Source organism: Dasypus novemcinctus, chromosome 13 (genome assembly GCF_030445035.2).
Source record: "Dasypus novemcinctus isolate mDasNov1 chromosome 13, mDasNov1.1.hap2, whole genome shotgun sequence".
In the NCBI taxonomy this organism is placed as follows: Eukaryota; Metazoa; Chordata; class Mammalia; order Cingulata; family Dasypodidae; genus Dasypus; species Dasypus novemcinctus.
This window is the reverse complement of record NC_080685.1, coordinates 67053678-67078965: the sequence shown is the minus strand read 5'-3', so window position 1 is coordinate 67078965 and position 25288 is coordinate 67053678. Positions and strand designations below refer to the sequence as shown.

The following is a 25288-nucleotide window of genomic DNA, read 5'->3' as shown; positions in this document are numbered from 1 at the left end:
TATAGTAGCTTCAAGCCAAGCAATACTATTTTTAGCCAATATCATTATAATATCTTAAAATGTGTTTATGATGGAAAGAATGGCTATTTCCTTCTAAGGCAATGATCATGCAAATATTAATGCATTTATAATCGCAACTGTTGAAAAATCCTGTAAAGACCAAAAGAAGCTCATAAATAGTTGTCAAGGAAGTTTTTTCCAGCAATATAGTCATTTAATGACTACCTTTTGTGATTGCTAGCCACTTTATTTAATGCTTGAAACATCATGGTCATTAAAGTCTATGATGTTCTAAGATTCAAATATTTAAAAGTTATCTATCATCTTTCAGGAAAACCTATAGCTCTTTAAAAATTGCACTGACTTAACACATGAAAATAATTAGATGCATTGTTATATTAAAAAGCCACTAGTCATTTTCTATGGTAGCTTCCTTTATTATTTCTTGGTATGACACTAAAAAAGTTCTCAAAAAGTCAAGAGAAAGAAGTACCTTAGTGTAAACGCATGTCAACTCTTTAAGAAAGTAAATACTTGATAATATGTTACTCAACTTAAGTAACTTAAAAAATTTTGTTGATTCTTAATTATGCAAGTAAAAAAATTTAAACAAAAAATATAAGCTTTATCGTAAGAGTAGGTCTCCTTGGTACATTATACCTAGTATGAGTCTTCCCTCTGGACACAACCACCATTATTAGTTTGAATTGTATTCTCACACAAGAGAATGTTCCACACATTGCCACCCATAAATACCTGCTCAAACAAATTGGAAGTTTTGTTTTTTTTTTAAGATTTATTTATTTATTTATTTCCGCCCCCTCCCCTGGTTGTCTGTTCTCTGTGTCTATTTGCTGGGTCTTGTTTCTTTGTCCGCTTCTGTTGTCATCAGCCGCACGGGAAGTGTGGGCGGCGCCATTCCTGGGCAGGCTGCACTCTCTTTCGTGCTGGGCGGCTCTCCTCACGGGCGCACTCTGCGTGGGGCTCCCCTACGCGGGGACACCCCTGGGTGGCACGGCATTCCTTGCACGCATCAGCACTGCACATGGGCCAGCTCCACACGGGTCGAGGAGGTCCGGGGTTTGAACTGCGGACCTCCCATGTGGTAGACGGACGCCCTAACCACTGGGCCAAGTCCACCTCCATAAATTGGAAGTTTTAATACATAAATGCTATCATGATATTGAAGTACTTTTCTTTTCACTGGACAACAGCTATGGAGATATTTTTGGTACATATAGCTTGATCTTACTCCCTTTAATTACTGCAGAGTGTTTCATATGACTCTGCTGTAAGTTGTCTAGCTATTCCCCTAATGGCTGGCATTTAAGCAGTTTTCACTTTTCTGCCTTTACAATGTTGTAGTCAATATCATTGGACAAATCTCCCTGCAGACATGCGTTAGTGTTTCCCTTTAGTGGATACTTAAAATGTAATTACTGGATCATAGTACATGAACATTTCAAATTTTAAGAGATATCAACAGATTGCTATTCTGGGTATTAATTTACATTCTTCGTGGCAGAATATTCTTATCACATTTCCCCCACTCTAGTCAATACTTATTTTCAAACTTTTACTTTTCATATGGCCAATTGGAGCAGCAAAAAACAAAATCTATTTATTTTCATTTATATCCACCTAATTATTGGAGGTGAGCATCATTTAATGTTTAATGCCCAATTGTATTTCTTTTCTTTTTAAATTGCCTGTTCATACCCTCCAGGCATTTTTTCTATGTTATTGTTTGTGTTTTTACTGATTTGTAGAGAGTTTGGATATAATCCTATAATTCATGTTCTGCTAATCTTTACCATTAACTGCTTAGATCTCAGAAAGTTCTCACAACCCATGCAGAACACTGCAGCCATTTCAATGCAGGCAAATCTTACCAGCCCTTGAGGCCTGCAGTTTGAGCAGTATCTGCTCTGCTGTGGTTCCGTCTTTCTCACATACAGAACTAATTTAAGCATTCATGTTGGTGTCATAAAAACTTTTTTTTTTTTAATAATTCAAGCAGCTCCACACAAAGACAAAGTCATCTCTGCATTTGGATCTTGCATTTCTCATTTTTCATTCTTAACTTCTGGACAGGGAATGTTTGGCATATAACAACTTTCAGTTTCTTTATGTTTCTAAAATAAATTTCAAAATTTTAAAGAGCCTGGTAACTCATAAAAATGAAAGGCATTAAAAACCTCCGACTACTTTTTTTGAAGAATGTTATATTTCCTTCATGTTTATTTAATAATGTACTATATGGTAAAATAATTAAGAGGGAAGGAGAAAATTCACATGCATTTACACATCTAGTTCTTATGGACCCTTGCAACAAATACAGGAACGGTACTCACTTGCCATCTTTGAACCAGTGGATAACAGGGAAGGGAGTGCCTTTGACCTGGCATTCAAGGGTGGTGTCATGGTTGAGGACAACTGAGACTTCATGTGGGGAGCTGGCACCTATTATGGTGGGTGGAACTTGAACAAAAGTTTTATCATGAAAATCATTGCCTTAGCAAAAAGCAGGTATGGGGGGGCAGATAGTCAAGAATACAAAGTATTTCAACAGGATCATAATATTAAAACTGAAATACCCAATGATTCCTTTCCATATCACAGCTCTAGACCCAAAGGTTATACTTAAACATCAGAGCACATTCATTATATTCATGAAAGAATTATTAGCATGACAATTACGTGGAAGAATTATGATATAGAATTCTATTTGGGGAGTATTAAGCCCATATGTAACAGGGATTTAGAATAAAAGTGAAAAGAAAAGTTCATATAATGCAATTTACTACTATTATATATTCTACATATAAGTTCTACATATTACACAATAGCATTGCTTCATATATATTACCTCTTCAATATACATTATCTATTTTTAAAGGGCTCCTCATGCTAAGATTGGACGTAAGATATAACATGTAAAAGAATATGTTAGTTTTTAGTAGAATTATCAGGCATGTTACAGAGCTCCCGTACACTTCCTTGACTATGCTAAGTTGTTTGGTCTTCATCCTAAGAACAGTGGTCAGCCATTAAAGGGTTTAAGAGCTGTACTTTAAGACTACAATTGCTTTGGAGTGAAGAACAGATTATGGTGTCAAATAGTGGATGCAGTAGCAGTTAGGTTATTTCGTTAGGTCAGATTATAAACAATGATACTTTACAGTAGAAATGGAAAGAAGTAGATAATTTCATATACTCCTAGGAAGTAGATGCCACAGGATGTAGTAGTTTAAGAGTAGGGGATAGAGAGGTGGAAAAGTGAATCTCAGGGGCCGGTCACTGGGATGGGCATCTATGGAGAAGAACAGAATAGAAATTCATTGGAACTTTTCTCACTTAGATGCTCTGCTAAGATATTTGAATTAAGATAATGTGGAAAAGATTAACTATTTGACTTTGAGCTCAGAGAAGAACTCTGAGATAGAGATAAAAAACTGGCAGTTATCAGCACACAGGTGGAATTCAAAGTCATGGGGGTGAATGAGTGCCAAAAAAAATAACGTTAATGAGAGTAATAGTAAGAAAGATTTTTAATTTATTTAGCATTGCATTTATATTTGAATAAATAATGGTATTTTGGTAGAGGAAATGAAAAGTACTTCAGGCTTTGAGAAGACTTACAAGTCTTTGCCCATTTTCATGGGCGAAATAATGAAAAGAGAGGAAGAAGATCATTTTAACACGAAATGAATTTTGAAAGTGTAAATATAATTTCATAACCTAAAATGATAGAATTCTAAATTTAAGATTGCCGTTTACAAAATTAAAATTGTATTATATCCCAGTTTAATTCAGCTGCTACCCACTTTCAGCATCCTTTTCCCTTAATTAGCATTAGGATTGAGATGATTTAGTTTCAAGAATAAATCAGAATGCAGGGGCAGGTGGATTTGCTACCCTCCAGTTCGAGTGGGACCTAGAGGCTTCAGGAAGTATTTTGAAGCGTGAGTGGGTTAAACCCTGCATCACCTTGTATAGTTGCTTCCCAGGGAATTACCTGCCTACCTTATAGGAAAAATGGACATGAGTAGTAGCAGTCTTTTATACACCGGATAGTACCATATAAAGATAACTCCATGTGATATAATATAAATACCTTCAAGCATTCTTTATCACATTTCTCATTTGCCAATATTAAAGATAAAAACAATACAGTGAAACAAATGGTATTTTCTCCTATCACTTTAATTTTTACTCTTTCATATAGCTCTATCCTATACAAAAAAATGCATCCAAATTGCAGTTTTTCAAAAGAATGTTTTGCTTACCTAACACATCAATGTGAAAGTACTTCTGAGACGTGCCAGCAGTATTAATCGCTTTGCAGGAATATCTTCCTGCATCCTCTGGAGTGGCTCTGAAGAGCTTCAGTCTGTTCCCATTGTTCACAATCTGAACAGTGCTGCTTTCAGTCACCTTTAAGGGCCAAAATGGTCAGTTTTATTCCCAATCCTAACAAAAATGCATAATTAAAACTTGAAGTAAAAAAATAAAAATTAAAAAAAAACTAAAACATAAAGCAACAAAAAAAAACCCAAAAATTTTAAAAATTGAAGCAAAACTTTTCTAATATTAGTAATAAAGTCACAACTGAACAATTTATTTGAGAGGCAGTAAAACCAGGAATTATATAGATTTGGATGTCTCCAATTACCTGGATATCATCTTTGTACCACATAATGATGGGAGATGGAGTACCTTCAACTTCACAAAAGAGACTGGTCTGCTGATTTACCAACACTGACACATTTGTTACTTGTTCTTTATCTTTAATTACTGGAGGAACTATAAAAGGAGAGAAGTTATGCAATAAATTTCATTTGTATTGTTTCTTTGCAAACATCTCAGAAGACAAATCCTGAGCTATTTGATGGCTGGAAGAGCTGGTTATATTTAAGCAAATGTTTTATTACAAAATGAAAAAATCTTGACCTATATATTTATAAGCATCAATCCTTACTGCATTTTTATTTTAATTACAAATTTTAAGTTGAGAATTTAAGATAACTTTAAGAGAGAAATTTGAAAAAAGTCTATTTACTCCACATATCACTCAAAATACAAGCTTCTAGGGCCTTAAGTCACATGGGACTTCCTTACATTATCGATGGAAGTACATAATGCCTGGTTGTCTATTGAAACCAGTATCTACTAAACTTTAAAAATGTACAATCTTTTTGAGTCATGCAAACTGACAAATGTATAGTATTTTCATTGCAGCATTACTTAAATAGCACTGGCAACAATCTAAATGCTCATTATTAATAGAAAAATCTTAAATAAATCACCATATTGTGGGATGGTACATACATATAGTGCGATACTAAGTAGGAATAAATAAGATTTTGGAATATTGAATAATCTCTAAATAGACCATTTAAGGCAGAAGAGTGTATATAATGGTCTATCACATAAATACCTTCTTTTATGTGCAAAAGGAGGCTAAAGTATTATATATTCATACTTGTTTGAATACATAAGATACCTTAGAGAAAATGCGCGCACACACACACACACACAAAGTAACAACTTTTCTTGCCTTCAAGGAGGGAAAGTAGGTAGTTAGATTTAGAGTCAGAAGACTTTTTACTATGTATCTTTTTATACCGTTTAAATTTTGAATGATATGAAGGCAGACTTACCCAGAAAATAAAAAACAATAAAATGTTAATTCTAGTAAATAAATTAAGAAATGCATTCAGAATACCAGTCTTCTGCTGATAATGTTTCTAGTCACATTAATATTTAATAACATGACATTGAGGGGATCATTTAAAATTATAAGAATTTCAAAGTATTATATATTCAAATATATGTCTTTAGCATTTCATCTTTATTTACCGTGAACTTTGAGGTTATATTTTCTTTCTGTGGTTCCAGCTTCATTGACTGCCACACAAATGTACTCCCCATTGTCAAAGGGTGTAACAGAAGCAATAACCAACAATGTGCCATCATCCAAGACAGAAATACCAGGCTCTCTGCCTGTCAGCTCTCTACCATTATGGAACCATTTGATGATTGGTTTGGGGGTACCTAAACAAGAAATTTAAATAGTGTGATATTTTTACAACAAAATTAGAAATCATTATCAAGAGTCTGTGTCAAATTGAAGATAAATAAAATTTTATCAAGGTTTTTAATTCATGCCCCTAAATATTATGCTACTTTCTGGGTATTTTTCCTGCCATGGAAATTTTAAGCAATTACAGTATTTAAAGACTCTATTCCCTCACTGATTTTAAGATATCTATAGTCCCCACTGGAAGGCTGTTTTAATAAAGATATTTGGATGAAGGTAGGTAAAATAAAGTACTTTCTTGGGTGAGTTCATGGTGTCTAGTGGGGGAAAAGCTATATTAATTAATTGGACTAGATATGGGGAACATTTTGGGGTGAAGATAAAGAAGAACAAAAATAATACATAGCCACAAGAAGACATCACGAAGATTGCTCAATTAAAGAATGCATAAATGAAGCACAGAAGCAATGCTGCTTTACAAGGCATATTTTAAACAGGACAGAATAGAAATGAGAAATTTCTATAACCCATACATCTTCTGGAGAGCTCATTCTCCTCAAAATAGAATACTACATCAATCCTTGACTTGTTTTATTGAGAAGAAATTTGAAAAAAGCAATGATGGCAATTACTTTCTTGGATTTAGTTATGACCTAGAAGTGAATGGAAAATGTATTTATATACAAAAGTGATAAAACTATCTTAAACAAATAATAGGTCCAAAAGCACATACTGGAAAATAAATAAATATTAACCATACACTAAAAATTTACTTAGCAAAGAATGTGCCAGACACTATTCTAAGCACTTTAAAAGTTTACCTAATTCCTATATAGATAAAAAGAAAACATTATCTAAAATCAATGTGATTACATTGGGATATTATTAGTAATCCTCCTAAAGGATAAGGAAAACATTAAAATCTCAACACATAATCAAGGACAAGTACCAAAAAATGGCAGTAACAAATAGAATGTGTCACTAAGGCTAATCTTAAATTGAGTTAAGGACTTCTAAAAGTGACTATGAACGTTTTATTTATGGGAAAAAATAAAACAAAAGATTGGCTCACTAATTAATAAAATGCTAACTGATGTGGGGAAGTAAAACTACTGGACTTCAGCAGTCCATCATGTCAAGGAAAAGGGGGCTTATAATAATTTAGTTGCATCCTACTCGTTACTGTAACATTATGGCTTCTCAAAAATATTTGTTGAATTAATAAATGAAAAAGTAAATAAACAGAAGAAAGAAGTTGTGTTACCTTTAATTTACAAAAGAGAGAAAAACTACTACAGAGCAAAAGATGATGAAAGGCCATCTAGCTGTCTTAGTTACCAAGTCTGCTAAACAAATAACACAGGCTGACTGGCTTCAACGACAGGAATTGTCTCATAGTTTTGAAGGCTAGAAGTCCAAAATCAAGTTGTCAGCAGCATCACCCATCATTTGAAGTCTGTAGCACTGTGGTGGAGGCTTGTCAGAAATCTATAACTCAATCTCTACCTCCGTCATACAGCCATCTCTCTTAACTAACAATATCATCAAAATTCCTATCTACAAATGGGTTCCCATCTATAGGACCTGGGGTTAGGACTTGAACATGTCTTATGGGGGACATGATTCAAAGTATAACATAGATATTTTAAATGAATGGAGGATGAAAATGGGGAACCGGAAAGAGGTGGATTACAAAGTCAAAAGAAGTTTCGGAGGTAGGGATCCAGTGGTGAGCAAGAACAACAATGCCCCTTGCAGGGATCCAGTGGGACTGGCTTCCAGAGCACTTACGTGCAGCTAAGCCCTTCGGAAGAAGAGTTTCTCTCCAAGTCTTGCCTCCCTAATTGTCCCTGGCTCTGGGAATAGTTAACTGATAACTCATTACATATCTGAAAAGCTTTTTAAAATTAGCTTTATTTAATGCAGGCATTAAATAGACTTATCACTAGTGAGAGCTACTGTTGAGAGAAGCAAAATCTTGCCACAGTAACAGAGACCACAATGAGGACCTTCAACTGCTGCTGCCTCCAAGAACAATTCTAAGAAGCATAAGCAGGAGCACTATGCGTACAAAACAGAGTCCTCCAGAAGGTTATGGAAAGAATACGGCTTGGACATTGCCAAAACTACCACAAACCTAGCTTGGGTCACTGAAGAGGAATGCAAAAACAAAAGAAAGGATGTCTTCAACCACTTACTTGGCATTAGGTTAAGGGTGCTAGTGACAATTGTTTTTACGCATACTCCTAAAGTGAGGTAATGATCTCCTGCCAGGAGACATGGCGGGATGTCAAGCCCAGAAATCCAGGGACAGGAGGTGCTAAGTAACAACCTGGCTTTATAATGACCAGTAGAGGGCAAATCTAAGAAGAGGTTTTTAGAAGAGAAGTGTCCAGTACAAACAAGGGCACAGTCCTAATTTGCGCCTCTGAATGATTAAGATAAATCTGGAATATTACAGATAGCTGAGATTTTAAAGAGAAACCTTGTCAAAATAGAAAGATATATGTAGTAGCAGGAAGGTACATGAACTACCTGGAAAGCATACTAGGTGAGGGAAGTTTGAAAAAGCAGGAAATTTTCCCACTGAAGGAAATAAAAGGCCTGAGAGGGTAATGTGCCCATTCAAAGAGCATTTTATTTCTACGTTGTCCAAACGTTATTACAAGGACCAATGAGAAGTTTTATAAAGATGAAACTTTGACTTTAGCATAGAATTCTGAACAATGTAACAGCATGCCAATGTTTATGTCAGAGTATCACATACCTTTTGCAGGACACGGAAACGCAATTCGTTGATTGGCCACTCTTTCTTGGAATGGAGTGTTATATGGAGGTTCAGGATCTTCCAGTATAGGTGGTTCTAATAGAAAAAGTAAATGTATCATGACCAAGCTTTCTTTTGGCAATCTCAAACTCTACTGAGTTATCAACAACCACCAACATTGCTGAGTTGCTATTTCTCTTCTGATTATTTTAAATATGACTCAGATTTCCATCTGCCTCATATTTGTGACCCAGGAACCTAATCAAAATGCCCCAAACAAAATTTATCTCATGATTCCCACCATCCTGCTCTGTTTCCTTTATGCCCCAGTTAAAGCTGACTTCCACCCACATCCAAGCACTAAGTACTGTCCCACCTATGTTCCCGTATCTGTATCTTCCCTTCTATTCCTAAGGTTAGCACTTACTACAAACTCTTACTTTCTCTTAGCAGAACTATTTCAATAAGCTCCTTGTTGGGGCCCTTTCCTCAAATATGTTCTCCTTTGGATCAATAATTTACACTGCCCCCAGAATTCTCTCTCTGAAACACAAATCTTATTACGTAGCTGCCTTGATTAAAATCATTGCGTGTACTGCTTTTATCTATAGGGTAAAGTTCCAGACCTGGTCTTTTCTCAGTGCATCTTAACTCACCGAACAGGCCCCTTAGCCATTCATTTCAGAAAGAAATCTGGTAGTCATTCACGTGGTCTCCATTTCCTTTACTCCCTACATCCAAACCATCACCACACCCTGATGATTTCATCTCCTAATAATCTTCTGAATTCATCACTTCTTTCCTTAGTCACCCTTACTCTATGCCAGGGGTTAACCTTTTTTGTTCCACAGACCCCTTTGCCAGTCAGGTGAAACCACAGAACCCCTTACTAAGTCTGTATTGTACTACGTATTATTTAATAAATATATCACACCTGAACCAACACATCCCTACAAGAATGATGTTTCTTTGAATTTCAATTCAAGCTCGTGGACCCTGGTTAAGAACCCCTGCTCTACACCTGCCCCCGTGAGTACAACTACCATCATCTTTTGTCTGAGCTACTTTAATAGTGTACAACAGTTTCCCCTTACCTCCTCTTAAAATTCCAATCCATTCTCTCCCAAAAGAGTGATCTTTTAAAATCCCCTATCAGACATATCACTTTCCTAGTTATGATCCCTAAAAGTCTTTTCATTGCATTTAGAATAAAGTCTAAACTCCTTCATCTGAGTTCCTACATCTTGACATCTGGCCCATGACTGTCCCTGGCTGCATCACAAGCCACTCTGCGCTTGGTCTGGAATTCAGTTATTTGGATTTTATTTGTTTGTTTGTTTTTAACCCGGTGCCTCCAAAATATCACATGCCCGCCTCTTCACATTCTGTGTCCTTCTCCTGGAAATTTCTTTTTATGCCACTCCTGCCCCTCACCTAAATATATTTCTACCCATACATCAACTCTCAACTAAAATATCACTGCCCCCAGAGAGCACTTCTCTGATTTGCCTCTCTATTAAGAGTTCATATAGTGTCTTCTACCATTTCATGATCACACTGATCAGTTTGTAATTATGTTCATATGAGATTAATTCATGAATGTTTATTTTCCCATTAGACTACAAACATAAGAACTCAATAAAATGTGTTCAGTGAATGAATCAACTAAACAAGACCCCCAATAGAGTCCTAGCTCTCCATCCAAAAAGTATTTCAGTGTGCCAGCTACTAAAGACTGTGGTATTATATCTGCTTATCTTTTCTACTTATCTTTGAGCTGGCTCTTCCCTCTGCTTGGAATGTTCTTAGCCCTGGTTTCCTCATGGCTGGTTCCTTTCAATTAATAAGATCTCATGCTACATATCACCCCCTCAGAGAAGTCCTACCTAACAATCTAATCTCACGTAGCCAGCTCCCTGGAACATCACCCTAATTTAATTTTCTACACAACACTTCTCCTTATCTATAATTCTTCTTTATTTATTTGCTTTCTGTCTACTCGCAAAAGAACAGCTCATAAGAAGAGAGGCTTGTTTTTTTGTTTGTTTTTTTCCCAATTTAGTCCCAGTTCTAGAACATCTTAACACTTGACAGGAGCTCAGTAACTATTTGTTGCTTGAAAAAATAAATATTGATCTTTAAACTCTCAAAACAAGGTCAACATCAATTGGGACAGCAAGAGACCGAGATTCGCTAGGGAAAAATTTTCAGCAGATCTGCCATTATAAGATACAATTCTACTCCAACTTACTCTCTCACAATTTTTCCTAAACCAAAAATGGTGGGTGGGGTATTTATCTGAGATTGTTTCCAATCTACATCATCCATGGCAAAATACAAAAACACAAAAGCAAACATGCAGAGTAGCATGGTTTCATTTCTTTCTGGAATGGTTTCTCTTTTAAAGTTAGCTAAAGAATCATCAAATGTACATAGAAATTCTCTTAAAGTGATTTAAGATGATAGCAGACTCTAGTGTTTTCTTCCCACCTTCCCACCATACGTATACTTTCCTATGTCAAAAATCACCTTGGACATGAAGCGTTATCTCCGTCTCATCGCTGCCTGCTATATTAGTAGCAACACATGAATATACACCAGCGTCTGAGAGCACGGCCTGGTCGATCCTTAAGGTTCCATCTGAACTGCTGGTATGCTGCACTCCATCCTCCAACACAGCACTTCCACCTTTAAACCAGGTGATTACGGGAAGAGGCATTCCTTGGGCATTACATGGAATATCTGTTCTTTGACCAACTCTTACTTTCATAAGTTTAGGGCCTCGCTGTATTTTTGGAGGAACTGGAAAGAGCAATTGGGTATTAATAATCCAATCTTTAAAAATTCCTTCCTTTTCTCACTCTTAAGGAGAGGCACCACGGACAAGTGGAACAAGCTCAGGATTTGGGCCTACACTTGGGCCACTTACAGGCAACGGGACTGAGAGTGCCCTTGATGCTAGTGAGGTGCGTTTCCTAGGTAAGCAAGGTATAATATTCTCCCCTATACTGGTTCGTTGCATGGATTAAGCGAAATAATACGTGTAAAACTCCTTGCTCTGAACTTGAGGCATAGCAAGCATTAAAAAAGGTTAGGTTTCCTTCATAGATTAAGGTTTAAGATGCTTTTAAAAAGGAATCCAGATCATTTCAAAAACTGTCAGAGTAAAACAAAAGACATTTTTTCCATGTACTTTTCAGATTTTGTTGTTTTAGGGGAAGGTTCAGTCTGACAGTAAAGAATATTTCTCATGGAAGCCTTTGCTAATTTCAGAGAATAAAATAAAAAGAGAGCCTCAACTGTTTCCATTTATCTACCTTTCCTTAGAAATTTAAACAAAGTAATTTACCAAAACTTTGGCAAAAGATTACTGGTTTGCCCATGTACACATTGAGTATGGCAGCACTGAGTTGATTAATAAGGATATAAATTAGAATTTATGTATCTCATATCCTTAAAAAAGCCTCATTCCTCCATCCATTTTTTAAAAAGCAACAATATTTAATAAATATTTCCTAAGGCTGCCACTCACAGTAAACTTCTAAGTTTGGGGCCATTAATATCATCATTTTATGAATTGAGAAACCAAAGATAAGAGAGGCTAGATAATGAGCCAGATGGACAAAGACAGAATTCACAACACTGTTTACAAGACTTCAAAGCCAATGACCAATGGGAAACCACTGTATTGTCTGAACTGTAATTAAAACTAGGTCAGTACTCTCCGGAAGATTTCTTCTAATATCTGAATATCCAGCAGATACACAATGCCTGACATATGTATCTACTTATTAAATGTATGTTGAATGAGTGACTAATTGAACAAAATATGGTAAATTGGGGGAATAAAGGAGAGAAAAAAAGAGTTTTAAAGTAGTTAGGGAATCTTAAGTAGGAGAAAATTTTCAGTTACAAAGTTTTTAAAACATTAACAATGGCAATTTAATCACTATTATTTCTTAAAAATCCCTACTCACTTCTATAAAAATCTACCAATTTAAACATTTTTTTTCCTATTGTGCAGCAGCAACAGTAGTTACAAGTGACTATGGACATACAGTAAAATTGAAAGCCAAGAATTTAACACTGTCCAGTTGAGGAAAAAGGGAGAAAGTTGTTTAGACATAGCAGATAAAATTTATAGAGTGTTATGAAGGAAAATCACCAGAGTATTAAATTTTAGAAAATGTTTTAATAATTACTATATATTCATTTGGACTTTAAATAAGTCTGGGATGATGGTGATTTCCTGTGGCTGGTTCACAGTTATTATATGGTTTCATTTCAGAACTCACCATGGACATTTAATTTAATGGACTGAGTCACGTTCCCGGCAATATTTGTGGCAACACAAAGATACATCCCACTATCTGAAACACGGGTCTCAGTGATCTTCATTGAACCAGAAGGGAGGAACGTGTGTCTAAAAGAAAGAAACCACATAGTAGACCATAGAACATGAGCATTTAAATATCTCCTATGCAGTTGCACTTTGGCATGAAATTTCTACTTTGCAAGAAGTTTTTGAAACCATTCTCCGATCTGTAATGTCCTATCTATAAGCTTTAAATGTCAGGAACTTTCATAATTATCTTTGCACTATATATGATGTTCTTGCAAATACTAAATCGGTTTGCTTTTATCTTTGAATTTATTCTAATAGCCTGAAACAGCCAATAACTGTATATCCCTCTGCTTTACTAATTGCATTTATAGAAAGCAAAACTGTGTTTTAGAAAACTTTGAATTTATTTAGAACATTTATTATTTTTCTACAATACTTCATAAAAAGTTTAGTGTGTTAAAGTCAAAAAAGGGTACATATGTAATTCTCAAACATATATCAAGTATATTCCTCTCATTGAACAATAATGCAGTTGATGAAACAGACCTGAATCTAAAAGTCTTCTTATGATAATAGTGCTGTAGGCTTTGAGAGATGGGGTTGGGGAGGGTAGATAGACATACCCGCTATCAATACTTCTTGTAAAAGTAAATTAAAGTGCGCAATTGGCCTAGAGATAGACAAATGGATAAATGGTTAAGGATAGAGACCCAAAAAACCTAAGCATATGTATGAAAACTCAACAAGTAATACATAATATCAGAAGTAAGGAAATAATTGACTACTCAAAAATGGTGATGGCAACAGGCTTTCCGAATGGAAAAAATAAAATAAAATTAGATAACTACTTACTACTATACACAAACTAAAAATGCAGGTGAATTAAAACCCATATAGCCAATGCAAATCAAAATCACGTTATTACTTCACATCCCTAAGTTTAAACAAGGGTTAAGAATAACAAATAATTATGATTACTAAATTATAAAGTCATAGATGACTTTATATTATAAAATAGCAAAAGATTAATACCTGAAATTACTGAAACTGGCTAGTGATCCTACCCCTGTATATGGTTACTCTAGACTTAACCTCACCCTTTTGTATGCTCGCTATTGTTATAGTAACTCTAGATTGAATTTACCCTTGTTTATGGATTAAGCTCATCCTTGTATACCCTTACTATTGGGATGGTGACCACTCCCCTCTCCTCTGTTTAATGTTCAAATGGAAAACCTTGTAACTGACCTCTACTCTGTATTTACCTATCCCAGAACCCTGATCTCTGATAATGATTGTAACTTTTGATTCCCTCTGGTTTGGGGTCCACCTCATCTTGTTCAGCTCCTTAATGTTTATTAATGAAGGAAGCTGTGTCCAGTTCCACCCCAAATATTCATTAGCACTCCGATGTTATAAAATATTAGAATTTCTGACCATCAGGGAGGCAGTTTTTTGGGTTGCCTAAGGCAATTGATCTCCTTTGCTTGCACAACTCCTTCTCTCTTTGAAACCCCAGTGCCTCAAGAATTGACTTTAAAGATGCATTGGGAGAAAAGAACCTACTTTTGCTTAGTATCACAAAGATAGCTATTTTCTTTTTTTTTAGGAGATACTAGGACTGAACACAGGACCTCACACATGGGAAGCAGGTGTTCAACCACTTGAGCTACATCCACTCCCCTATTTTAAAAAATGGAAAATAACAAGTGTTGGAAATGATCTGGAGAAACTGGAACTCTAGTATATCGTTGGTTGGGATGTCAAATGGTGAAAAGCAATATGGCATTTTTTCTAAAAATTCAATATAGAATTATTGCATGATTCAGCAATTCCATTTCTAGGAATATAACAAAGAAGATGGAAACAGGGTTTCAGACAAAGATCCTATTGATAGCAGCAAATATTCACAATAGTTGAAAGGTGGAAACAACCCAAGTGTCTATCAACAAATGAATGGAAAAACAAGTGTAGTACAAAAGAATATCATTTGGCCATAAGAAATATTGAAGTTATGAGACATGCTGCAGCATGGAAGAATCTTGAAAATATTATGATCAGTGAAATAAGCAAGGCACAGAAGGAAGAAAACTCTATTGTATCATAAGAGATAATTAGAAATAGCAAATTTGAAAAGACAGAAAATAGATTGGAGGCTATGGGGGTAAGAGAGAAAAGGAAAGTGTAAAACTAAATAAATAAATAATAAAAAAATACAAAATGTGAGGAACAAAACTTAAAATATTGAAAAAAAATTGGAGATTATGTTTATGATCACCTTCATGAAGAAATAAAAAGAACAAATCTAAGAAAGAGTGAATTAATCCAGTGAACTTCAATACCACCGACAGCATATGTAGGTAAAGATAAAAGTCTAGCAATAGACTGAGAGAAGATTTACAACAGACATACCACTTAACACATATTGAGAATAAAGACAAGATTTCTACAACTTAATAAGAAAAAAGATAAACAAATCCCTAGGAAACTGTGCCAAAGATTTAAAGAAGCAATCACAGATAACACAAATAGCCAACGAACAGGTAAAAGTATACCTGGCATCACCTGACTACAGTAGTATGAAAATTAAAACAATTACAAGATCCTATTTCATACCCATCCTACTCGCAAAATTTTTAAAGTTGGTCTATACGATGCCTTAATAGGAATGGGGAAACATTCTGTTGGTGGAAGGGTAAATCAGTATGGCCCCTTTGGAGAGTAATTTAATATAGCAAAGTTCAAACAGGAATTCATTCTGATAAGAAATAGAAGTTTTAGGTATAAACCCTAAAGAAACTCAACATAAATATACCAAGAGACACATAAAAATACACTCACTAAATTTCCTTGTTTGTAAACCTGAAAAAAGAAAGAAAACATAAAAGAAGGAAAACAACAACGACAACGTGAATGTCCACAAATAAGGGAATGGATAAATGAAGTGCAGAATATGCACATAGTGGTTAAAAGGAATAAACTAAATCTCCATGTAAAAAAAAATGGATAAACGTTGACTTAAAGCAAGTAGGATGATATTAATAATATATATTACTCCAGACAAATTGAAAACAGACAAAGAACAAAAATTAATGACACAGAAAGTAATACCCAGTACTGCTTAAGGAGGCACGTATATGATGTACAACAAATTTGTGGCAGTGTTTGTTCTTGGGAAGGAGAAAAATGCTTAGAAATGGGGAGAGGAACAATGGAACTTCAACTTTATCTGTAATGTTGTATATATTTTACTCAAAACATATTTAAAATAATTTTTTTTCAAATAAATAATGAAACATTGTTTTTATTTTCTTTCACCAGTCCAGGGAAACTACAGATGCATGACTGATAGCTTCATAATTATACAGCAACAAGTCTAACAGATGACAACTAAAGACTTTAATTTTTATGCCACCAAAAGCATCTAATGAAAGCCATATTCTTGGCATTAGCATGCCTACTGATGTTTTATTGCTTCTGTAGGATTTATGGAATACTATGCATGTTATATTCATTTAGGAATCTATGAACAAATCAACTTAATTTTAATAACTACCTTGTAAGATGTACCAATGTCAAATATGCCAAAGCAGGAAGCTAGCATTTTCTATATTAGAGAATGAGTTAGAAGATATATATCCACTTTCTGTAGGCTTTGATGTACTTCTAAAGTATCTTAAATTTAAAGGCAGGAAGTGGATGTGGCTTAAGCAGTTGAGTGCCTGCTTCCCATATGGGAGGTCCCAGGTTCAGTTCCTGTTGCCTCCTAAAGAAAAACAAACAAGCAGACATAAAGCAAAAACAATGAGCAAAAACAAAAATGAGCAGGGAGGATGTAGCGCAAGGATTTGAATGACTGCCTCCCACATGGGAGGTCCTGCGTTTGGTTCCTGGTGCCTCGTAACTTTAAAAAAACACCAGACAATGAGCAGACAACAAAACAAAACAAAACAAAAAACAAGAGCAAACAACAAGCAAACAAACAGACAAAAAATGACAAGCAAAACAGAAGAGGGAGTTATCTCAGAGGGGTGGGGGGTGATTTAAAAGAAATTTTTTGAGACATTTAAAAACCTAAACAGGATCATCTCATCCAAAAGATTATATTTTCTTGTGTTGTGATTCATACCTTGGAGAGAATGGAGAGATGAGCTGGGTTTCCTTGGCCCATGTAATTACGGGTGGAGGTAAACTCCTCACTTCACATGGCAGTGTCACCTCCTCCCCTGCCGTGACTGAGATCTCAATGGGTTTATCCTGGGATAGCCCTTGTTGCTCTCCAAACACTCTGGGTCTTACTAAAATAAACACATTTTGGGGGAAGGGAAATGGCACATTGAAATCAAAGCACAGTTTAATTTATATTAAAATGTGGACTACTAATGCTCTTAAATAATTTACAAAAGGATGCTGTTTATTCCAAAGTCATGGGGCATATCTAAAGCTGCCATTAATATGCTGTGTGTGAGATGCAAAAGAGGGAAAAAACTAGAAAGTTTTCCTTTTCAGCTCTCCCTTTCGGAACACAAATAAGAGGTCCGCTGAAAGGCCCTTTTAAAACCTGCCATCTACAAATGTAACCGCTCAAGGCAGAGCACTCCAAGACATAGTTGAGGTTTGGCTTTCCCAAGGAGTTTTAACTAAGGAGTATTACTGAAGAGGGTTGGGTGCAATAAGCAGTCCTCAGAAAAAAAGCATACATTTTTCCAAAAGGCTATACAATTACTCTTCTTAGAATCAGATTCTAAGTAGAGGAGGTTTTGGTTGGCAATACGAATGCATTTTTGCGAAAAATAGAAACTTGGGGGAGAGGTTCACTTCAGGGGTACAGTCCTCTCTGGTAACATTATTTGGGAGAGAACTGTGAATTTTGGCAAAGAGAGACAGTGTCAAAGAAAAACACTCCTTCTGCGGCTCTCACCATAGACAGTCAGCTGTACTTTCCTTTTGGCGTAGCCGGCCGTGTTGGTGGCGGTGCAGACGTACTCCCCACTCTCCTCACCTCCCGGTGACACCACGTACAGGCTTCCATCAGCCCCAGCCAAAAACTTGGCACTGCTGGTCGAGATCAGCTCTCCTTTCTGCAAAACATAACAAAGAGCAAAGTGTTTTCTTAAGATAATAAAAGATAGACAAGGTCAGGAAGTGACAGAAAAAGGAAAAAAAAAATCTCCAAGGGAGTAAAACACTAGATTTAAAAAAAGATAATTTGAAGAAAATTATTTACAAGAAAAATTAGACAAATAAGGTGATAGTTCTCCATAACAAACTATGTGTCCTTCATTCCATACAAAGGGAGAAAATGGTAATAATGACGGATGGCACAACGGGTGCTTCTACTATGTCTAGGGCTGTTTTGAGCATTTTACATGATTTAGCTATTTTAACACTCAACAACCTTATGAAGAAGAACTACCACAACCCCTGTTTTAGAGATGAAAGTGTTAAAGCACATGGGGTAGAGTAACCTGCCCATGGTCACGGAGCCAGGCAGTGGCTGGGATTCCAACTCCGGCTGTCAGGCTCTGCGGCCTGCGTGAACCTCCATGATGCACCAGCGAACAAAGACCAGCTTGAAAAGAAACTTTCAGTTTTGCATTTTCCTAAAATGCTTTAAACTTCTATTTGGTGTCAGATGCCATGCATTTGGGGGGATCAGCTTTGCCACTAAACTTTTGCTTCAGAAGGCAGAAATATAAGTCTTTTTTAGAAACTTACAGATGTCAACACTAGCTTCTCTGCCTGCCAAAGACTTTTAGGTGGATAAAATTAAATGGAGTGGCAAATTATTTTGGTTGTGGCATTAATTATGCAAATTCCACATTTTATTACTCTCCCATCATTTTGTGTTATTTTATATCTGTCTGATTGAAATTAATTTACAGAAAATACACTGTCTCCATGGCTATTCAGAGATAGACAGGACTACCTCAAGGAACAGACTTTCCCCTCACTCCAAGAATACAAGTAAAATCTGGAAAACGGCATGGCAGGGATAGGAAGGGGAAAGAATGAATTCCTGTGTGTGTCTTATTTGGGTTCCCCTAAGAGCAGAGTGTGAGACATAGATTTGGGGATAGGAAGTTTACTTGGGCAGTGATCGCCAGAGGCTGGAGTGGGAAAGTGAGGCCCAGAAGCAGGGAAAGGTAATCAAAGGCTCCCTGAGCTCATCTCCTCTGTGGAATGATAAGCCTCAAGGTGCTGGAACCCTCAGAGAAACCATGTAGATGTGCTTTAGAAGGATCCTCTGAAGGACAGAAAGCAAGTGTTTATCCATGACCCCTGTGCCCTAGAGGAGCTGACACCCTGCTCTTCCTGGCTACCTTGTGCAGGCTATGTGGTCTTCCAGGGCTTTGGAGTAAGCCTTGATGCCAAAAAACTAAAGAGTCATGCTGTATCCCTAGAAGTGTGTGCAGATCTGTCCACCAGAGTTACTCTGAAATCGAGAGGGTTGAGGGAATATGGTAAGGGTTAAAAAAGGGGTCAGTTACATCATGTAAAGTGCTTAGAATAGTTCTTGGAACACTAGATAGGCTACAGAAGTGTTCATTGCTGTTCTTGTTAATACTATTCAAGCCTCAGGTAGGCAATCGCACTAAGATCTCTTAACTTCCCTTCCCAGTGGTATGACTGCCTGGCTTTAGTTTTTACAAGCCTCTATGGTACGTATTTCATGGATGGACATATTCTATGGTAAACATTTCATGCATGACTAAAAATATTCAAATATTATTGTTATAACACGTTACACTAGCAAACGTTAGTAGATGTGCCATTTACCTTGGACCAGATGACAGAAGGTTTGGGAATTCCACTTGCTTTGCATGGTAAAGTCACTGGAACGCCTTCAATTGTACTGAGTACCTGCTGCCCATGCTGAATAGTTGGCAGAACTGAAAAAAGAAGCAGAATCAGAATCTGAGCGCCTGCTCTATTTAGTCTCATATGTTTAAAGTCGGACATTTTCAGTACATACTTAATGCTTGTAAAAACCAGCAAAGATTTAAGATTTTCTGATAGAAATGTAGGGCAATCTGTAAGGGAGCGCGCTAAACAAACAAAGAGAATGCAGTAGTTACGAGCTCAAGAACTTAAAAAGAAAACTTAAAACCAAATAATAAATATCATCCAAGTTGACCTTCCCAACAAAAATAAGAGAGAACTGAAGAAAATGCATTTCCCTGGAAATCCAAAATAGAATTATACCCTAAGAGTGATATATTTAATAACTTATCTTTGGTCAGTGTCCATTACCCATTAAGTTGCAATGAGCTAACCTAAGCCCATTGCCAGAGAAATGAGCTGTTTAACTGCTGCATTAAATATCTCTCTATACACAGCCAGGTCCTGAGCCTCAACAGACTCCAGCACCTACAATCTGACTTATTGGGCTCACCACACTCAGCTAAGATGGAGTTGAAGAAGGACAACCACCACACCATGGAGCCTAGAGTGATTACAACTGAAAATGGGAGGATTGCATCCAGCATCCATGTGGAATCTGAGCCTCCTCTTGACATAGAGGTGCAATGGACACAACCAATCCAATGTCCACATAGAAGAGGTGGCATTGGATTGGGAAAAGTGGACATGGTGGACGATGGGTATGGGGAAAGGCAGGAAGAGATGAGAGGTGGAGGCGTCTTTGGGACATGGAGATGCCCTGGATGGTGCTTCAGAGGTAATCACCGGACATTGTAAATCCTCACAGGGCCCAATGGATGGAATGGAGGAGAGTATGGGCCATGATGTGGACCATTGTATATGAGGTGCAGAGGTGCCCAAAGATGTACTTACCAAATCCAATGGATGTGTCATGATGATGGGAACGAGTGTTGTTGGGGGGAGGAGAGGGGGGGTGGGGGGTGGGGTTGAATGGGACCTCACATATATATTTTTAATGTAATATTATTACAAAGTCAATAAAAAAAAATATCTCTCTATACACAAGAATCATTTAGTCAGCTACTAAATTTAGCCTAGGAAACAGGTTTGTTTTCTTAACAGGTAATTCAACGGTAAAACCTGAAAGGCTTTAGGAGTTCACATTTATAAGACTAAATGCAGGATTCTCAGTAAATAATTTACAGTAAGAATAATATCCTTTTGACTTTAGAAAGCTACTGAAAAGTTAATATTATTTGAGTAGAAGCAAAAGGAAAAAGGAAGAATGCTGATCACTCCATTCTGGGTATCTCTTATTAATCAGAAACAGTCCATGCACAAAAATCATCAATACTCAATGTTTGCAAAATAATGATTTTGATGAAAGGATTCCCCATAAAGAAAGGTTCCTGAAACAGTGCAAGGAACACAGTAAAAGCCCAACAAATACCAGTTCATTTCTATTTCTCTCCTGGAAATAGGAGGCTGAAACTGCTCCACGAGGTCACATTTCTCCATAGTTGTCATAGATGTTCTGGAGTGGAAGTTTGTCTAAATAAGGTAGCAGAGACATCCTCTATACAACATGCTCATATTTTCCTATGGTTCAGCTAATCCTTCAGACAATTTATTCTTAAAGAATTGGCAGCAAATTCCCAGTGCTAGACAAGAATGCAAATTCCTAGTGCAAGACATTTAATAGTCAGCTTTCAATTATGCCATCAATTTGAGACAATGTAGAATAACTCATTTTCTTAAATGTTTGTTGAGTTTGACGGCAATATGTGAAAGAGGAAAATTTTGGCAACAGTTCTGAAATCTAAGGACAGTTGGGTATGGAAGAGCAATTTCTTTGCAGATTATCTACATAAATCAATACTACAATTAAACTGCTTTGTCATCTTAATTTGTATATTTATTTGCATTCATTTATTTACTTAAGAAATGACTGAGAACCTTAAACGAACCATCTTAAAACCGTCTTAAAAATAATGCTAATAACATAAATTCAGAGGTATAGAGAAGTTGTGATGTTGTATCACCTCAAACTCAAAAACAAATTTGTTAGCTAAATGGTTGTTGTCATACCAGCCAAATAGTTGGGTTGATTTTTGCCTTCTTGACTAAATCAGCTGCTCATTCTGGACTAAGATGAATTAGCAAACGATATTGTGAAATGACTTTTTAACTTTTAATAAGAATTTTTTGCATTACAACATAACACATCATGGAAGGCATGAATAACTTGCCTTATTTGTCTTCACCTTCCTCCTTTTATCTGGCAGATATCACAAATACTTATGTCACTTTTTCACCCAAGTACAAATTTGGCTTCAGAATCCCTCTTAACACAATTATAAGCAGGGGTTTTAGAAGTCAAATGGAGATGACTACTACACTAGATTCTCAAATCAGTCCATAGGCATCCTCGAGGAAATCTCTGGACTGCTATTCTTTAAAAGGAGCTAGATATAACAGTATCCACATCTGGAATTATGCAATTACTCCTCTCCTTTAAACTATAACTTAGTTACTGCTGTTTTGGTATTTCTTCAAGAATACATGATGTGATGTTGGTGGATACTTGTTAGAACATTGAAAGAGGTGGAAGAAGCTGTTTAAAAACAGAAACAAAAATGAAAAAGGAGAATGGTCTGTGTTCACAGACAGTTTGGATAGAAAATACAAAATCTGGAAATTACTGTACAAAGTAATTCTCTGATTCATGCCATAAATAAGGATTGAATTAACTACTAAAAGAAGGGTCCTATGCTACTTACTTCCCTAAGATATTCAGCCCTGCATGCAAAGCTGTTTTTCAATACTACATTTTTTAAAAAGCAATGTTGCCAAGTTCCTTAAAGGAGACAAAAAAAAAAAACTATGTAGCTGTTGTTTATTTATTGGGATGTAAAAGGTTGGTAATGGACAGTCATAAATGGAAAAAGATTGCTTCTGAATTTTTTTGCAAGTGACCTTTAAATTATTTAACATGCAAGAAGATTATTTGAACAACATGAGGTGACCTTTAGAGACATTTAAGCCATTTCTAGCTGAAACACAAAGAAGTCATTACACCAGTAAGGTCATGCTTATTGCAAAATCCAAAAGATAAAGGCAGTTTTGGATGGTGTGATAAGTTAAGCCTGCCTGGAATTAAAATATATTTTTAAACATAATTCTCTGAGCACTCAATTCACTTTAATTAAGAAACCACTTACAAAATCCCTTGTTCATATTTAATTGGTGACTCCCAATAATATCTTTTTTGTGCATATAGAAAAGGGAAATCTGGAAACAACCTTAACAATGTAGATACTGTTCAAAAAATAAGATTTTTGTAATAATAAAATTAGGAAGATGATCTCACTCCTTATAATTAGAGCAAAAAATTATTTGTTTTAAATATATTGACCCAGCTTTGAGGATGGTTGGAAATTATTACAAGAGGTGTCTCTTACCGTGCACATCCACAGTGATAGTTTTGTTACTGGTTCCAGCAACGTTACTGGCCACACAGGTATATTCACCTCCATCCTGAAGGCTGACTCTCTCAATATGAAGACTCCCATCATTGCGTACAGTGATGTAAGGATTCTGGACCAACTTAAAAAAAAAATTCATTTTTAATTTAAAAATGCAAGGATTTGCCTGTGGCAAAAACAGGATATGCTTTTTTATTCCCCATCTGGGTTGTTAAATGCCTTATACAATAACAAAATGCTTTAATACAATTAAGTGATTTGCATAAGTTATTCTTAGGAATGGTATCAATTATATTTAATCCTGATATACCTCAAACAATTATACCTATTAGCATTTACCAATCAGTTACACACATGCTGACCAAATGAAAGGAAGAGAGACACTACTTGTTTAATACCCCTGTATTTTTTTGCTAACATTCAAGGTGCAGTTTCCACTGGTAATTTTTACTTTTGGTTTAAATTGTTCTTCTCTGAGAGACCTCATTACCAATACCAAGTCATTTTATATTTTTAATTTTGACACATCAGTAGTCAATCAAGGCATGAGAGAGTTACTTTATCTCAATATCCACCCCTCATTGGGTCACAAGCAGAAATACTAGAGGACTAAGTATTACATATAGGAATTGTGTAAAGGGGGTTGGCAGTATTTTCAGTCAAAAATGGTCACCTCTAAATATGTATCATTTATGCATATTGTTCCATCATGGAATACCTTAGTGCTCAAACATTATCATCCTATGTTATAAGGGCCTTTATTACTGAATAAAAGGTACCAATTTTTCTCAGGTTTTAATTCAAATATCAACAATGTTACATCTTCTTCCATGGAATTGATCTGCTTTTGATAGGCACTATAAGATGAGAGCCTAAATACTTTGGGTAAACAGGGAATACACTCTGACCTAGATTGAAATTTATCAATAAGGAAACCATGTTTGCAGAAAAATTACATAAAATTGTGAAATTTTCATATCCTTTCATAACCAAAACTTCCACACTGAAAAGCTATGACACAATATCGATTCACATTGTAATGCAGTTCATGAGCAAATATAAAATGTTCACGTTAATAATAAAGATTAATATGTAAAATGGAAGAATTTTATGGAGCTATTAACATTTCATAATGTCCTACAAGGAAGGATATAAAAATATTTAAATACTATTAAAATAAACTAATACCTGCCTCAGTTTTTACATCTTCTAAAGTGAGCTTATCAGTAACACTGAATTTAATGTGAAATTGTGAAAATTATATCATTGTGAGTCATTATATCATTGACTCCATTTTATTAATCCCCAAATAATATGAATACCATTACAGTTTGGTATTAGCTTTGGAACAGCTACAAAATATATTTTTCTTTATTATAGGCATTGATATTTCAGTGGTTGAAATTCATTGCCTCCTTCTCCAGAGAATTAGGAATATGAATGCATGTATTTGAAATGTTCTTACCACAGCAGAGTTCTTAATCCACTGACGTTCTGGGATGGGATTTCCAGCCAATAGAGTACAAGGCAAAGTAAGCTGTTGTCCTTCTATTACATTAGTTATTGAAGGGCTGATCCCAATAAGAGGAGCAACTAAATCAAGAGAGCACAGGTACTTTATTTCACCCAAAAAGAAAAGCAAACTTCTTATAGGCCAAGACAATTACTAAAAATACTATGAAAATTTGAGTTTTTGAGAACAACATTTTAAATATAAATAGGAAATGGCAAGGGAATGAGTAATAGTGGAGACTTAAAGAGAG

The 25288-nt window shown here is 35.8% G+C and overlaps 1 protein-coding gene across 1 annotated transcript in view; it reads right to left on the bottom strand.

Moving 5' to 3' along the window:
- HMCN1 (hemicentin 1) overlaps positions 1-25288 on the bottom strand; it is a 515334-nt gene that overhangs the window by 218042 nt on the left and 272004 nt on the right. The window contains exons 18-29 of the mRNA XM_004468435.5: positions 24991-25118; positions 23502-23646; positions 19936-20048; positions 18077-18236; positions 17285-17453; positions 13106-13233; positions 11340-11612; positions 8811-8906; positions 5863-6057; positions 4676-4806; positions 4290-4437; positions 2355-2481 (exon numbers count right to left, since the gene is read on the bottom strand). Coding sequence (XP_004468492.2) covers positions 2355-2481; positions 4290-4437; positions 4676-4806; positions 5863-6057; positions 8811-8906; positions 11340-11612; positions 13106-13233; positions 17285-17453; positions 18077-18236; positions 19936-20048; positions 23502-23646; positions 24991-25118 — 1813 coding nt within the window. The remainder of the gene's footprint in view (positions 1-2354; positions 2482-4289; positions 4438-4675; positions 4807-5862; positions 6058-8810; positions 8907-11339; positions 11613-13105; positions 13234-17284; positions 17454-18076; positions 18237-19935; positions 20049-23501; positions 23647-24990; positions 25119-25288) is intronic.